The following is an 18,170-nucleotide window of genomic DNA, read 5'->3' as shown; positions in this document are numbered from 1 at the left end:
ATTATACCTTCAAAAAATAGCACAACCCAGCAAGCTAAACACAAGCCAATTCAAGATGTTTGGTATAATATAAGGTGCAAAAATCAAGACTGAGAATTGTGAAAAGGATTAATGGAGTTGGGAAACTTTAAATTGAAAACTTGAAATTCATGTGGTAGTGAGAATAGAACTCTGAAACAGAGTGGGAATAGTGAAATTAAACCAAGACAGAAAAATCTAAATTTGCTTCCCTTGGGAAATTAAAATTTTTTTTACCTTGCATCACCATTGCCAGCAAGGTATTTTTTTTCATTTTTAGTCAGCATATTTATTTCATGTAAAAAAGCTTGTTGAAATATAATTTACATATTGTGAAAGTCACCCTTTTCAAGTATATAATTCAGTGGTTTTTAGTTTATTTACATGGCTGAGCAACCACCATCACTATTTAATTCTAGCACATTTTCATCACCACAAAAAGGAACCCCTCTTTTCCTTCTCTTCTTCCCCTCCACAATTCACTGTATGGATTTGCCTATTTCATCATGTAAATGAAATCATACAAATTGTGGTATTTTGTGTCTGGCTTCTTTCATTTGGCATAATGTTTTCAAAGTTAATCCACATTGCAGCATGTGTCAGTACCAAATTAAATACTTAATATTAGAGATAATTTTACTTCTTCCTTACCAATCTGGATACCTTTATTTCTTTTTCTTGACTAATTGTGTTGGCTTCACCTTCAGTACAATGTTGAATAGCAGTGATAAGAACAATATCCTTGTCTTGTTCCTGATTTCAGAGAAAAGCTTTCAGTCTTTTACCTTAAACATGAAGTTAGCCATGACTTTTTAATAGATTGTCTTTATCAGGTTGAGGAAATTTCCTTCTATTCCTAGTTTGTTGAGTGTGTTTATCATATAGGGTATGGGATACTGTTTAATACTTCTTCCATATCTATTGAGATAATCATGTGGTTTTTGTCCTTTTGTCTATTAATATGGTATATTACACTGATTTTTGCATGTTGAACCAACATTGCATTCTGGGGTAAATTCCACTTGGTCAAGTTCCTTTTATATGTTGCTGTATTCAATTTGTTAGTATTTTGTTGAGGATTTGGTATTTATATTTATATGAGATATTAGTATATAGGTATTTCCATTCATTCATTCATTCTCACCCAAGGATATGTTGATTAATTTTAGAGGGAGAGGAAGGGAGAGAGTGGGGGAGAGAGAGCGATACATCGATGTGAGAGAGAGACATCCATTGGTTGCCTCCAATATGTGCCCTCTACCAGGGATCAAGCCCACAACCTAGGTGTGTACCTGACCAGGAATTGAACCCACAACATTTTGGTGTATGGTATCACACTCCAACCAACCAACCCACCCAGCTCAGGCTTTTCTTCCCTTTTAATTGAATTCATTGGGGTGATGCTGGTTAACAAAACTATACAGGCTTCAGATGCACAATTATACAACACATCATCTGTACACTGTATTGTGTTCACCACTGCAAGTCAAGTCTCCATCCAGCACCATTATCCTCCCTATACCCTTCTCTACTTCCCCCAGCGCTCTCTCCCTATTAGTTTTTTCTCTTTTGCTCAATCCTTCCACTCTTCCCACCCAGCTCACACCCCCAACAGCTGTCAGCCTGCTCTCTATCTATTAATCTGTTTCTATTTTGCTTGTTAGTTCATTTCATTCATTAGATTCCACATATGGGTGAAATCATATGGTACTTATCTTTCTCTTTCTGGCTTATTTCACTTAGCATAATACTCTCCAGGTCCATCCATGCTATCGCAAAGGGTAAAATTTCCTTTTTTTTAAAATAGCTGAGTAGTATTCCATTATGTAAATATACCATGATTGTTTTATCCACTTATCTGCTGAAGGACATTTGGGCTGTTTCCAAATCTCAGCTGTTGTAAATAATGCTGCAATGAACATAGGGATGCACATATTGTTTCAAATTAGTGTTTCAGGTTTCTTCAGATAAATTCTGAGAAGTGGATGTTCTGGGTCTAAGGCAGTTCCATTTTTAATTTTTTGAGGTAGCCTCATACTGATTTCCACAGTAGCTGCACCAATCTGCATTCCCACCAACAGTACACAAGGGTTCCCTTTTCTCCACATTCTTGCCAGCACTTGTTTATTGATGATAGCCATTCTGACAGGTGTGATGTGATATTGTGGTTTTAATTTGTTGGGAGTTTTTTTATTGCTGGGTGGAGTAGCCTTGGTTGTAAGTCCTTACTTTTCATCACATTGAATATTTTTTGCCAATCCCTTCTGGCCAGAAATATTTCTGCTGAGAAATCAGATGACAGTATTTATTTATTTATTTATTTATTTATTTTCAATTTCAAAACTTTTTTTAATAGTCTTCCTCCGTAACCACATGACAATATAAGACAGCAATAAACTGATTTTTAAATGCCAAACAAAATCATAAGCATCTAAATATACTACTTCTAATTTTAATCATTATTTTAATCATTTTAGTGTGTACCTCCAATCTTGTCCCCAAATGCCAGAACATTTTTTAAAATTAGATTTTCGTGATATTTACATTGTCTTGGTTTTTCTTTTTCTGATATTCATTCCTTGCTTTCTTTTTTTTTGGTCCAAATGTATTTAAAAAGTAAATAAATTAATTAAATAAAATAAAATAAAATAAAAAGAACAGAAAGACCAGATGACAGTATTTAAAGCTACAAATAATGTTGTAAGAATTGCTTTAAACAAATATAATATATTTGTTTATATATTTTATATAAAATATATTTTTTATCTTTTATATTTGTTTAAAGCTACAAATAATGTTGTAAGAATTGCTCTTATAGGAGCTCCCATGTCAATAACTAAGTACCTTTTCTTGTTCTTTTTGGATTTTCTCTTTGTCTTTAAGCTTTGCCATTTTAATGATGATGTGTCTTGGTGTGTGCTTCTTTGGGTCCATCCTGTTGGGGACTCTCTCTGCTTTCTGGACTTGATGTATTCTTCCTTCACCAAGTTAGGGAAGTTTTCAGTCATTACTTTTTCAAATAGGTTCTTGATTCCTTGCTCTCTCTCTCCTCCTGATAACCCTATGATGTAGATGTTGTTATGCTTCATGTTGTCCCAAATGTCCCTTAAACAATCCTCATTTTTAAATATTCTTCTTTCTTTTTGCTGCTCTGATTCGGCATTTTTTTCTACCTTGTCTTCCAAATCACTGATTCAGTCCCCTACTTCATCTAACCTACTGTTTATTCCTTCCAATGTATTATTTATTTCAGATATTTCATTCTTTATTTCTGACTGGTTCTTTTTATGTCTTTTTTCATGCTTCAGAGCATCCTTTAATCATTACTTTGAATTCTATATCTGATAAATAGCTTGCCTCCATTTCATTTAGTTCTTCTGGAGAATTCTCCTGTTTTTTCATTTTGGGCCTGTTCTTTGTCATCCTGTTTTGGCTGCCTCTTTGTGTTTGTCTCCATGTATTAGGTAGGTCTGCAAAGTTCTGGTGCAGCTCTATGTCAGATGCTGCCTGTGAGTGGCTCTGGACAACCTGTTTATATCTCTCAGTGATCTACAGCTTTTGGCTCCCTCTGCTGGGCCTGGGTACATGCAGAAAGGACCAAACTGAGCACCAAGGCCGGCTTTTACCAGAATTGGGCCCTGAGGAGGACCCATTTAAAGTCTCAAAGCATCCAGCAATCTGTCTTCCCCTGTAGGCTGCCTCTTAGGTGTAGTCATAGAAAGAGCCTCTGGCTCTACACCTCAGCAAGGTTTAAGCTACACAGGGTGAGGCAAAAGGGATTCCTACAGGTGGGGCTACTGCTTCCCCTCTGGCTGATGTCACATGGATGGGAGTCCTCTGCTAAGAAAGATGGCTTTTGTAGTATGGGGGAGTGACTCAGCACAGGGACCCTTCAGCTCTCTCCCCAGAGCTACCAACCCCACACTCTCCTCTCACAGCTAAAGTCCATTATGCCCTCCCTCCACCAGAGTGCAGTCTGCAAATGAAATTTTGTGCATTGGCCCTTTAAGAGGCTGTCTGCATCTCTAGCTGTCTCTCCCCAGCAGACAGAAACCCCTCTGTTTTTCTAAACTTGATGTTATGTGAGCCCCTTCCCTAATTCTGTGGCTCTAGGATAGGGAGCTCTGCATAGGGTTTAGACCCCACACTTCTCGGGAGAACCACCCTGGCTGCTGAAATATCCCTCCAGAACTTCAGCTGCCATTCATGGGAATCTAGCCAGCCTTCTCATGCCTCTGTACTTCCATCAATCTCAATGTTTTGATGTGATTTCTTTTGATAAGTCCTTGGTTATAAGGCTTCTCTCTAGCTATCATTTTTATTAGCATTGTATTAAATAACCAGCCAGATTTCTCTATAATTTAGTTGTAATTCCAGTTAAGTCCTGCTAGGCAGTTAGCGTTCCTTCTACCTCCTCTGCTGCCATCTTGGATCACTAGCCTTGTTCTAATTTTCTAGGATAGAAGGTTAGTTTATTAGAGATATTCTATCTTTTATAATATATTTGTTTAAAGCTATAAATAATGTTGTAAGAATTGCTTTAGCTGCATCCATAAATTTTGGTAAATCAAGTTTTTCATTTCATTCACCTCAAAATATACTCTAATTCGACTTTTGATTTCTTTCACCCACTTGTTATTTGAGCATGTTGTTAAAATATACATATTTTTCAGTTTCCAAAATTTCCTTCTGTTTTTGATTTTCAATTTCATCCATGGTGGTCAGAGAACATATTTTGTATTATTTCAATCATTTTAAATTTACTGTATAACCTAACATATGGTCTCTTCTGAAGAATAATCTATGTTCATTTGAAAAGAATGTATATTATACTGCTGTTTTATTAGGTATTCTATATAGATATCTAGTAGGTGTAGTTTGTTGTGTTGCCAAAGTTTTCTTTTCCTTATTTATTTTCTGCTTAGTTATTCTACTTATTATTGAAAGTGGGATCTTGAAGTCTTTAAATATATTATTGAACTATTTCTCCTTTTAATTCAGCAGTTTGGGGATATGTTGTTACGTGTATATATGTTAATAATTGTTATACCTTCTTTGTAAATTTACCCTTTTATTATCATCAAATGTCCCTCTTTGTAAAAATTTTTTGTCTTAAAGTCTATTTTTGTCTGAACTTAAAATAGCTACTCCAACTCTTTGTTACTATTTGTATATTTTTCTATCCTTCACTTTTATACTATTTGTATCTTTCAATCTAAAATGTGTCTATTGTATACAGCATAATGTTGGATCATGTTTTTTTAATACATCCTTTTTAGCTCTGCTGTTTAATTGAAGTGTTTGATCCATTTTATGTAATACAATAAATAATATGGTAGGATTTACTTCTGCCACTTTGCTATTTGTGTTCTATATGTCTTAAATATATTTTGCTCTTCTATTACCTTCTATGTTAAAAAAGCTATTTTCTAGTATACCATTTTAATCCCCTTCGCATTTCTTTTACTATATATTTTATAGGTACTATTTTTAGTGGCTCCCCTCAGGATTACAATGAACATTTTATCATAATCTAATATAGATTAACAATAAATTTTAATAGTACACAAAAAATGCATTTTTCTAAATGCAAATTAATCTTATCATTCCCTTAAAAATCTTCCAGTGGCTTCCCACTGATCAAAAATTAAGGACTGACATCTCATATCACGGCTTCTAGACCCAGAATGATCTGGTTCTTGCCTTATCTTTCCAGATTCATGACAGGCCAATTTCTACTTGAAATCTGAACTCCAGCCACATTCATCTTTTCAAAATTCTTCTACAGTACCATGCTCCTTCTTGCCTCAGGACCTTTGCAAGTGCTGTTCTGCCTGGCATATACTCTCTCCTTCACCTCATTAATTTGCCTCCTCAACCCTCAGATATCAGCTCCAATGTCATTTCCTCCCCAAAACTATCCTTGACTTTAGAGAATAATTCAAAATCTCATACTATTCCTCAGTAATTTTACCCCAGTTGGTAAGTATACTTCAGTGTGAATTTGACTTTCTACTCTCACTGAGCAAGATATGGTACACGGTCCTGATTTACAAGGGCCCATTCCATGTCTATTTTACTCACCATTATACTCATTGTTTAGCACAAAGCTACATGTAGAAATAACTCAATGAATGAAAGAATAAATAACCTTTCTTACTGTATCATTATATTCTAACTATAGATCAGCACAGTTTTAAGTGTTTTACATGTGCTTTCTCATTTAATTCTCAGCCCTTGTGGTAGATATTATCATTATCATCCTGATTTTGCAAATAAGAAAACTGAGGCACAGATAATAAATGTCTTGCACAGAGTCACCCAGGAGTGGGCAGGGACAGGATTAATGTCTTTCTAACTCCTGTGTACTTCTAAAACCTGTGTACTTCACAATTACCCAAGATAATAGATAAATCTGGCTGGTTATTTAATACAATGCTAATAAAAATGAGGATTTTTCCTCTCCTCAACTGTTAAAAAAAGTGCTCACAACTCCTGTAGAACTCCTGGTTGGAACTGCCTGCACAACTTGAATGAGCCTCTAGCTTCTTGTCTTTTGATATTAAGTTTGATATTTTGAACCAACCAAGTATTCAGAATCCAGTCTCGGCATGACTACACAACATGATTAGACTGTCTCTAGTGGGTCAAATAATGGCTGTAAAGGTTATTTCAAACGAGAAGTTCCTGAAATGTTTTGTGCTGTAGCATTATCTGAAGAAGAGTAAAGTTTCCCTAATTTTGTACCAATTCTTGAATGTTTTTTGAGAAAAGCTATCTTCTCATTTGAGAGTCACACGTGGCATACACACACAGATACACTCATACAGAATGCTCAGATGTACCAATACCAATGCCTTTGCACAGTTTACCCCTCAGGAGTGAAATATGTCCTCCTCTTTTACTTTATTAACAACTGTTTTATGGTATAACAGATATATGATAAACCATACACATCTAAAATGTATAAATTGATAATTTTTGACATATATATGGTTAGGTTTATGTTTGTCATCTTGCTATTGGTTTTCTATTAGTCCTATCTATACTTTGTACTCCCTTTTTTTTCTGACAGCTTTTAGTATGAGTATTCTCAATTCCATTTTATTTCCTCTGTTTGCTTATTTTGTCATTTAGTGCTTATTTAAGGTTTATGATACACATCTTTAATGCATCATGGTCTAATTTCAATTGATATTATACCACTTCATCCCAGAACCTTGCAATACTATATTTCCATTTCTCCCCTCCTGGATATATTTTTTGCAGTTCAGTGGTTTGTTGATGTTTTTAACTGTGATAAAATATACACAACCTAAAATTAGCCATTTTTACGTGTGCAATTCACCTAAAGTACATTCACATTCTTGCACAACCATCAATAACATCTAACTCCAAAACTCTTCCAGTATCTCAAATGAAAACTCTGCAGCCATTAAATAATAATTCCCCATTCCCCATTACCCTAGGCCCTGGTAACCATCATTCTACTTTCTGTCTCTATAATTTTGACTTTAAATTTATTTCATACAAGTGAAATCATAAAATATTTTGTGTCCAGCTTATTTTATTTAGCATATCTTTAAGGTTTATCCATGTTGTACTATATATCAGAATTTCCTTTCCTTTTAAAGCTGAATAATATTATGTTGTATGTATATACACATTTTATTTATCCAGTCATCTGGCAGTGGATATATGGGTTGTTTATCTTTGGAACTTATTATGAATAATGTTGCTATTTCTCTCCTAGCTCTTATGCTAGTATTTCATACATTTTAATTACACATGTGTTATAGACATTATTTTTATTTAAACAGTAAATTGTCTTTGAAATATATTAATAGAAAAAAATCGCATATTTATCCATGCAGTTATTTCTGATGTTCTTTATCACTTTGTGTAGATCCATGTTTTCATTCATTTTTCCATATAAAAGTTTCATTCTTCTGCTGCCTAAGAGATTTCCTCTAACTTTTCCTGCAGTGCAGGTGTGTTGATGATCATTTTTTTCAGCTTTTGTATGTCTTAAAAAGTCTTTATTTTTTTAAATGTAGTTTTATGGAATATAGAATTCTAGATTGAAAATTTAAAGTACTGAATGAAAAAAATAGTTGCTCCACTGTCTTTTCATGCACAACAAGAAATAGGCTGTCGTGTTTATCTTTACTCCCTGTACAAAGGTGTCTTTCTTTCCTCTGGTTGCTTTTAAGATTTCCTCTGTAATACTGTTTTGAGCAAGTGGACTATGACATCCCTTGGTACAGTTTCTTTCATTTTCCTGTCCTTGGCATTCATTGAACTTCTTGGATCTCTGGGGTTATAGTTTTCATCAAATTTGGGAATTTTTCTATCTTTATTTCTTCAAATATTTTTCTGTTGCCTGTTCTTGCCTCTCCTTGGGAATTCCATCTACATGTATATTTGGCTACTTGAAGTTGTCTCACAGTTCACTGATGCCCTGCTTATTGTTGGTAATTTTTTTTTATTTGTTTGATTATTTTACTGTGTGTCTCTCATTTTGGATAGTTTGTATTGCTGTGTCTTCAATTTCATTAATCTTTTTATTCCTGCAATGTCTAACTCTCATTTATCCCATTCATCTAAAATATATTCTCCCCTATGAATTTTCATCTCTAAAAATTCAACATGTATCTTTTTAAATATCTTCCCTATCCCTTTTTAACTTTTATAACTTATGGAATACAGTAATAATAACTGTTTGAATGCCTTTCTCTGACAATTCTAATTTCTGTGTCAGTTCCCAGTCAGTTTGGTTGATTGATTATTTAGGGTAGCATTTTCTGTTTCTTTTCATGCCTAGTAATCTTTGATTGGAAGCCAATCATTGTGAAATTTACCTTGATGGGTACTGGATGTTTCTATATTCTTATAAATCTTCATTAGCTGTGTTCTGTGATGCAGTTAAGTTACCTATGAAAAGTTGTTTCCTTTCATATCTTGTCTTAGTGATTTCTTAGGAAGGGCCCAGAGCTCAGTTTAAGGCTAACCAGTCCTCATTACTGAGTCAAGGCCTTCCCAAGTAGTCTTCTCAGTACCCCACAAGTTGGGCTTGTGAGAGTAGGCTATGTTCAAGTTCCAAGCCCTTTCTTTATAATTCTTTTGAATGGATCTTATTAAATTTCAGGTAATTCCTTCACATAAATGAGCTGATCAGTATTAAGCAGAATTCTCAAGGGGGCCTCTCTGCAGATCTCCCAAGTTCTCTCTCTGTGTACCTTTCCTCTCTCTGATATTTTGTCCTGCAAAATCTAAATGTCTTGGTCTCCTTGGACTCTTTACTCTGGCTACTAAACTCAGAAAATTGTTGCGCTCCTCTGAGATCCTTCTTCCCACATTGTGGCCTGGAAACTCTTGCAAAGCATTAACCTGGGACAATCATAGAACTCACTCTGGATTTTCACTGGTCTTCATTGCTTAGTGTCCAGTGTCTTTAAAAACCACTGCCTCTTGTCAGTTCCCACCCCCCCCCACAAGGGAATTCTCATGTTCTCTGATTATTAATTAAAAGAGGTCACAATTATCAGTGATCAGAATGCCTTACCATCTTATCCCAGTCATCAGGCTGATGAGTCATCTCTGCCCTTTGGCCCCACACTCTTAGGTGCCCAATGATCCCAGAACCAGTGTGCCCACCAAAGGGACACAGGGTGGCTGCTATGCCCAGGAAGGGATTTTTGTTTTGTCTGATCCACATAAAGGTTCCATATACAATGGCAGCCCACATAGTCTCTTCCATCCTGACCCTCCCCTCCCCCGATGACTACTCCATCTCCTTGGCCTGTAGGCCATCGGCAGCCAAACATGGGGAATGGCCACTGCCTTCATGCAAAGCAGACATAAAGTCTGGGCTGATGTAGCCTTTGCCTCAGTAACACTGGGAATTGGGTGGCAACAGAAGCAGGTCAGACACTTTACATATGGCCTCTGGGTTACAAAGCTTTGATGTGTATCCAACAGTGGAAAGGTCCTGACCAAATTTTCCTTTTTAAATAGAGGTAGTATATTTGAAGGATCTTTTGAGAATTTATTTTTGGAGTTAGATTGGTTTTAAGTTTCATGTGTGTGTGCGTGTGCACATGTGTGTGTGTATCATATAGAATGAAAGGAACGATGATCTAGCCTTCGATCAATTACAGATGCCAATTGCTCTTCTGTTTCCTTTAGGAATAACATCCAAAAACCTATGTTAAACCACAAGACTAGCTACCCCACACTTAAATACTCCCCATATTAGTCTGCTCTAGCTGCCATGGCAAAATGCCACAGACTGGGTAATTTTCTCACAGTTCCAGAGGCTGGAAATCCAAGATCAAGGTGCCCACAGGGTTGGTTTCTGACGAAGCATCTCTCCTTGGCTTGTAGATGGACACCTTCTCTCTGTGCACATGTGGAGAGAGAGGTGCCTGGGGCCTCTTCCTCTTCTTATAAGGGTACCAGTCCTGTAAGATTAGGGCCCCACCCTATGACCTCATTTAATCTTAATTATCTCCTTATAGGCCTCCTCTCCAAATACAGCCACAATGTGGGTTAGGACTTCAACATATAAATTTGGGCAAAGACATATTCAGTTCACAGCACTCCCTGAAACAAACACCTTGGCAGCAGGATCACCATTATCTACCTGCCATGGATATTTACTCAAGATGACAGGGACTGTCTGGGTTCTTGACTCTAAGCTCACGCTCAGTGGGGTGTCACAAGTGAGCAGCCCCTCCAGAAGAACCTGATTGGACCGGTTGTTAGGAACCCTAGATAGCTGATCCTGGCAAAGCAAGTGCAGCTGCTGCTGCCCAGGATCAAGTTAAGACACCCAGTCACAGGAAAATGTCACTGTCATCAGGAATTTATCATGTTATGGAGGGCAAGGTCACCCAGGCCTTCAATCTCTTCCCCCATCTACACATGACCCCTTCCCCATTTTTCTTCTTTAACCATCTCCCTGTATGCCCCCAGCCAGCCTGGCCTCCTTGCTCTCCTCCCACACAGACACTCTGTAACACAGTCAGGGTACAAGCAGGCAATACAACCCTATATTTGTGGCATGTTAGGGTGTCCTGGGAGCTTTTAAAATCCCAATGTCCAGGTTACATCCCATATGGATTAAATCAGAATGTCTGGGGTGGGCACTAGACATTGACATGTTCACTAGGACTAGGTTTGAATCCTAGCTTTACCACTTTTAGCTGTGTTTCCTTGGGTAACCTTGAGAGTTACTTAACCCTAAATGAAAATAGTAGCATCTATCTTACAAGATTGTGGGAAGGATTAAATGAGTTAATACTTGTGAAGAGCCCCAAAGAGTGCTTAACATGTAAGGTATGTGCTGTAAATATTAACTGCTATTATTACCAGGGGTGCCATAAATGATGCCAGTGACTTACAGAGGAAATATTTTACTAGTTCAATCACTCATGCAGGAGAGTCAGTAGATTGTACTAACTCCCCTACCTGTGAAAGAGAAGAGGTGAACTAACATTTACCGAGTACCTGCTTGGTGCAAAACATGTATTATTTTTCTTCATTTAAAGCATAATCCCTCAAGACTGATATTATTATAATTATTTTACAGAAGAATAAACTAAGATTTAAAGAAATTAACTCAGGTTAATCTAGTGATGGAGATAAAATTTATAACCAGGTTTTCCTCACTCCAAATCTCAAACTCCTCTGAATCCTCTTCTCAACTAGACAGTGACCTTTGGACTTCATGTTGGTCTTTGCATTGCCCAATTTTAGCAAATGTCCTTTGAAGTCAGTTTAGCCAGAATCCCCTCAGTGTCCCCAGGTGACATCTGATTCCTGTGGCCTGCCTATAGCAAGAATCCTGTCAGGTCAGTTTAACCAGAAACCTGCGCCCCTATCCCTGATGTTCCCACTCAGTAGTTTCTTATCCACCCCCTCCACATTGCTTCTTGGCTATAAATCCCCACTTGTCCATGTTGTGTTCATAACTGAGCCCAGTTTGTATCTTTCAACAGGGAAAAGAGATGATACAAATTGGATTTACTACAACAGGGAAAAGAGAGTAGTCTGGAATAGAATCTCCTTTTACTGCTTTAACTACTGTCAGCTCTGTTTTTTCTTTAAAAATCTCCTTATGCACACACACACGACCGCACAAATGTACACACACACATGCATGCATTCACATGAATACACAAGCACAGGAACACATACATACACAGCCCCAGATGCTCTCCTCAGGTTTGGTTGAGTGCTCTTTGGTAAAAAACTTGGAAACAGCCCCATCCCCAACCAGCAGCAGTATTACTCTTTCGTAGTAGTGACTATAAGCAGCACCCACCGCAGTCTAATGTGGCCACATCAGACTTCGAAGGCTCAGCCACCAGCTTCTGGATTTGGGCCAGTGTACTGCAGGCTTCCTCCATCTCCCTCCAAATGAGAAACACATCCTCTCGGACCTCAGCTCCTAGGAGGGAAATACAGTGTGAATGTGTGGCCATGGCTGGCCCAAGAACTCTTTGGTTGTTCTAGCAGAACTAGCACATCCCAGCCAGTTTTCTAGAGCATTTCTGAACATCAAATTCCATGTTCTCCACTAACCTTTGAGAAGCAGAACTGAAATCCCTAAGGAAATGCTGTCATCTCAAAAAATCATAAATGCACATTTTGGTTGCCATAAATCTTTATAAAGTAAATATTTGAAGCAAATGGTTTATGGAAGCAATGGCCCTCATCCTTTCTTGATGTAGCTGAGACTACCTACTTCTTCAAAAGCACGTTCACAAGTCTTCATTTTCCCCTGGCATAATCATGAGTCTTTGGCCTCCTTTTCTAGACATCTGTTGTCTCAGTTTAGGGCTAGGTTGGACTGTATGATTTTTATTTTTAATGATAGGGCTCATCTATATCACTCTTACAACCAATCAGTCAATCAAAATTCATCTATGGTAACACACCCAAGGCTGGGATAGAGGCTCTGTCCTCATCTAGGTCCAGGCTCTAACACATTAGTAGTTTCTGGAGGTTAAGGAGAGTATAAGAGCAGAAAGGATACAGGTGGGACTATAAAACTGCAACAGAAGAGATCCTGTGGTGTTATCTTGACTGTATCAATATCAAAATTCTAGTTGTGATATTGTCCTATAGTTTTGCAAGATGTTACTATAGGCAGAAACTGGGTAAAGGGTGCATGGGTATCTCTGCAGTATTTCTTACAACTGTTCATGAACCTACAATGATCTCTGCACCTCTGTGCTGCGCATATGTGACCAGTGGTGATGCCAAGAGGCCACCATGAGTGGAAGATGCCACCCACCCATTTTCAATGGCATCTACAGACCCAATCACCAGCCTGGCACTACTCAAGGCACCATGGAAGCTACAGGAGAGTCCCTGCTCTAAGGTTGCTTTTAATACGGTTCTATAGACAAGAATTTAGCAGTTGTATTCTCTAGTTTTAAAAACTCCATTCCATACTATGCAGCAGAAAGAAAAAAAAGAACTACTAAACTTCGCGACAGCATGGATGGAACTGGGGAGCATTATGCTAAGCGAAATAAGCCAGGGGGCGAAAGACAAATACCATATGATCTCACCTATAAGTGGAACCTAACCAACAATACAAAGATGCAAGGAAAATAAGACCAGCAACACTGAAAGGAAAAGAAATCAAGAGAGACAAGAGGGAAGGAGGGAGGGGGCCGGGGAAAAGGAAGGGAAGGGGAAAGTCAAGGAACATATAGCAAAGACTCATGGACAAAACCAAAGGGAAGAGCTGAGGGAGGGAAAGTGGGAGAAGGCAAGGGAAGGTGGTGGGGGGAAGGCAGAGACAAATGTATTTGAAAAAATACATTAAAATAAAATTTAAAAAATAAAAATAAAAATAAAAATAAAAACTCCATTCCAATGAAAATATATTTTTTAAAAACATAACAAACAATTCTGTTTCACAGACTTGTACGTGTTTGGCTTAGAGAATATTGATGATGTTATCATTGAAGTAAACTGGGTCCAAATTCTGTAATGATAACTTCCTTTTTAGGGTAATTGCATTGTGCCTGGCATTATGTTTGGGTCTTTCTAAACATTATCTCATTTCTTTTCACCACAACTCTGCAGGCAAATTCTATTCTTTTCCCCATTTTATAGCTGTATAAACTGAGGCAGAGCAAGTTGTCTAAGTCACACTGTCAATGAGTGGCAGAGCAGAGTCAAACCCAGGTTGGTGTGGCTACACCAACTCAGTCACCATGATGGCTAGGTGCCTTGAGCAAGCAGTGAATGGTTATAAAGGGGCCCTGCAGCCCCTCCTCCTGCTACTGATGAGACCCCACTTAACCAAGCCTGTCTACATAACAGCCCACAGACACCTGAGATCACACAGCCACAGAGAATGAGAGACCGCAATCAGGTCTACAAGCCATCCCAGGAGATTTGTGCACCAGGGCAAAGGGCTGACCCTAAACCAGCCACCAAGACAGTTTGGGACAGACCAGAGTCGATGTCTCTGACTTAAAAAGTAGTCGAGAAGGGCAGGGCAGAAGTAAAAGGACACGAGAGCTCTGGCCCTCCCGAAGTTGGCCAGATAATGTGCTTATAAAGAAGCAGTGACATGTCCTGGCACAGATGGATGGCCTCCATGGCTTTTCAACCATCAACAGTCCAGGGAGTGAAATGTGATGTGTACCCAGTTCCATGCTGGAACTCCAAAACCACTGCAGGCCACTGCCAAATGCAAACAGTAAGCCCACGGGTATTTCTGCTGCTGTGAAAGCAAGCCTGACTTCCTCCAGCTGCTTGCTGTAGCATGGACATGTAAGTAGCAGGTTCTCTCTTAAAACATTTCAAATGAGTCAAGGCTTTTCATTCATATCTTAAGAGGGAGTGACTACAGATCAGCATCCAAAGAAAACTTTCCAAGGAAACACAGGTGGCTCTTGATCCAGGGACAGGGGAGTGTGCTTAAGAAGCAGCAGTGACCTGAGGCATGCTCTCCTGTGCGAGTCTCAGTTAGGACTGTTGTCATACTGGTTTAGTCATTGTAATTAGGTGCCTATAAATTCTTTTTTTTTTCCAAGCTCACAAAAGTACTTGTTATTTGAGGAAAGAAGAAGTCTGGCTGAAAAGATTACAGTTCCAAGCAGCTGAAATACAATTGTTAGTGGCACTATTTTTCACTTTGTAGATGCAACTTAGTCAAAAAAGGGTCTCAAGGTTGCACTTTCCCTGCTGGACAACAGCAAAGAAAAATGGAAGAGATCTCTAACCTACTCAGACTTCTTTTCAGACCCAAGGCCAGGATGGCCATGACCCCAATGGTTTGTCTGCAGGTGGCTGCCCCATGGCTGACCAACATGGGCCACAGGAAGAATGAGGCTGGGAGGATGGCAGAAGGTCACTTGGGGAAGAACGGGTACTTACAGCTTCAAAACTCTCCATTGAAAGGCTCGAGGAGCTCACCAAGGCACAGATGCTCTAGTTCCTGTGGTAGCTGAGTAAAGTGGTCATATCCTCCCTGCTCAGTTCAAAGTCAAAAACCTGAAAGTTCTCAGCAATGTGTTCAGGTGTCACAGACTTAGGATCATGAGCAAATTCCTCCGCATGGGGACCAGATCAGAACCTGAGCTGTGCTTTTATTGCACTTTTCAGGTATGGCTTTGATCCTGGGATCCTCCAACAGGGAAGGGTCCTCAGGCTTGGCCCAGGGCCTGTCAGGAAAGCCAAGGGGACAAAAGGCAGTCACCACAATGCCTTTTGAATGGCAATACTGGATTAACTTCTTCTGAGTGAGGTACAGGTGGCAGTCAATCTGGTTAATCACCAGCTTATATTTTAAGCCAAATTTGTTTCAGATCATGATTTGGAGATGGTTGAAGTTGGAGATTCCAACAGTTTTCCCCAGCCCTTCATCCACCAGCTCTTTCATGACTGTCCACATGTCCAAAAAATTAAAATTCCCAGAGACCTAAAATTATAACATGGGTCTGGTGAAAGTGTCAGAAGAAATCACATTGCTTTTCCCATCCAATGGGAAAAATTCATTTCTAGGCTTGAAACTGATCAGCCAGTGAATAAGGTAGAGGTCCAGTAGTCCAGTTTTAGGTCGCTGGGCATCTACTGGCAGGCTCTCTTCACCAGGTTTTTCTCATGGTATATGGGCCACATCTTGCTGATGATGAAGAGGTCCGCACGCTTCACCACCTGCTCCTCGAGCTTCTCCTGGATGGCCACTCCCATCTTGTTCTCAATCTGGTACACGTGGGCACAGCCAATGTGGTGGTGCCCAAGGTCAATCACTACCTTCACAGCCTCTGTCATTTGCCCGCAGGGGAATTCCAGGTGCTCAGCCTCACAGTGGGCATCTTGGTACCGTTGGAGAGTACGACGAGGCTGGCCATGACTGCCGTGCTCCACAGACCCAGGCCCAAGGACCATGACCGGCAGTTACAGATTCTCAAGCTGGCAATCAGGAAACAGAACAACTCAAAAATATCCATTTTTACTAGTTTTGTTTAAAACAAACAAACAAAAAAGCAACTAGTGAACAAGAAAAAACAGTGGGCAGTAAAAAGTATAACTCAGAATGTAGAGGTTTTATTTCAAGTTACTGCACAGGCAATGTGGAAGGGCTATTTTTATCAGGGATCATCCCTGAGGGATTTAGCTAAGATATGGGACAACTGCAGCCCAAGGAGACAACCCTACTGGAAAGAGAACAGGAAGGAGGATAAGGCACAGGAAATCCCAGTGTTCAGAGAGCTCTGTGAACTTGAAATTCTCCAGGCTCAACCAGAGAAAAGACTAAACAGAAAAGCCTTATGGATCTTGACCACCAGGTGTCAGCCAGCCAAGGTCTGCAGCGCTCCCAAGCAGGAGCTGGTTCCTCTTAGAGACATCTGGGTGTCCTAAAAGATCCTCCAATCCAATGACCTCTCTTGCACTAACCCCTGACATCCCCCACATGCCATGGTAACAACCTGAAGGCTTACCTAATGCTGACATCAGCTGGGAGAGATGTCACATTACACTGCTGCTCTTCATTTGCTCCCAGTACTGACTTCTCACACTGGCTTGTTTAACAAATGAAACAAGACCCAGAGGTCATTGGGTCAGATATGCTTTGATGTGTCTGGGGAAGAGCCCTGAGTACCTGCCACAAAACACTGCTGTTATGTCAAATCTTTCATGTCTCACCTACAGGAATAAGTCTACTTTGAGTTCAATTCCTTAATTTATTCAATTAGCAAGTATTTATTGAGCACCTACTGTTTGGTGGTGGGTGCACACTGCCAGTTCCAGGATACAGCAGTGAACAGGGCCCTGCTCCCTGAGCTGGCACTTGAGTCTGGGGTTCAAGGCTCCAAAACACTCCCTTTAATACTCTGACACTGTGAACCTTGTCAGATCACTCTAGGCCTCTAGGGCTCTATCCTCCCACTGTCCTCCCTATCAGGGGGCTCATAGTCCTCCACACACTCACCTAGCCCCACCCTTCATTAGAGGCACTTTGCTGATTCTGCCACCAAGCTTGGTCTAGCCACTCCCAGAAACAGTGGCCTGCCTCCTGCTCAACTCCTGGCAACCATCCACAGCCACTGTTCTGTCCTTTGCTGCCAGGACAAAATCTTGGGCCATTCCATTACGTGGGCTGGCAGTATATGCAATTCCTGGCTGGCTGTCACTCCAACCTCCAGTTCAAAGAACACAAAGAATCATCAGTATCGTGAATTAGTATACACCTGACCTTGAATCCAGTCTGATTTAAGTCAACCCTTTTTAGCAGGTAACTGCTTACAACACAGCTCACCACTCAGCAGCATGTCCATGGCCACCCTGCTGTTAAAGCTGTGGTCTACAGTTCTGCTGTGGAGTTAGTGTGCAGTCTTGGGTTACTGTTTACATTGGCACAGACTGACTTTGCCACTGGATTGTAATCATCTTGAGTGTGGGGACAGTGTTTTTTCTTTCTTTGTATACTCCATAGCACTTAGCCAAAGATCCAGTGTTTTTGGTAAGAATTATTATCCTTCCTGTTTTTCCTACATATGAAGAAACAGTTATCAAGCACCTAAACATTCTTCATGCCTCATCATTGACAGCCCAAATGTCACAAGAAGCTCTTCTGAGTGACACGTAACAGGCTCCTATCATCTGACTATATGGCT

The 18,170-nt window shown here is 39.5% G+C and overlaps 1 protein-coding gene and 1 pseudogene across 1 annotated transcript in view; both read right to left on the bottom strand.

Annotated features, from left to right (window-relative positions):
* The window catches only part of VWA3B (von Willebrand factor A domain containing 3B), a 217,404-nt gene that overhangs the window by 119,168 nt on the left and 80,066 nt on the right, over positions 1 to 18,170 (bottom strand). The window contains 1 exon segment of the mRNA XM_054586153.1: positions 12,347 to 12,472. Within this exon segment, the coding sequence (XP_054442128.1) occupies positions 12,347 to 12,472 (126 nt within the window).
* On the bottom strand, positions 15,481 to 16,403 carry LOC129080622 (aldo-keto reductase family 1 member B1-like; annotated as a pseudogene).

Source organism: Pteronotus mesoamericanus, unplaced genomic scaffold (assembly GCF_021234165.1).
Source record: "Pteronotus mesoamericanus isolate MK-2021 breed Mesoamerican mustached bat unplaced genomic scaffold, CSHL_Meso_final contig_121, whole genome shotgun sequence".
NCBI classification, from domain to species: domain Eukaryota; kingdom Metazoa; phylum Chordata; class Mammalia; order Chiroptera; family Mormoopidae; genus Pteronotus; species Pteronotus mesoamericanus.
Note: the sequence above shows the minus strand (reverse complement) of the source record. Positions and strands in the feature narration are given on the sequence as shown.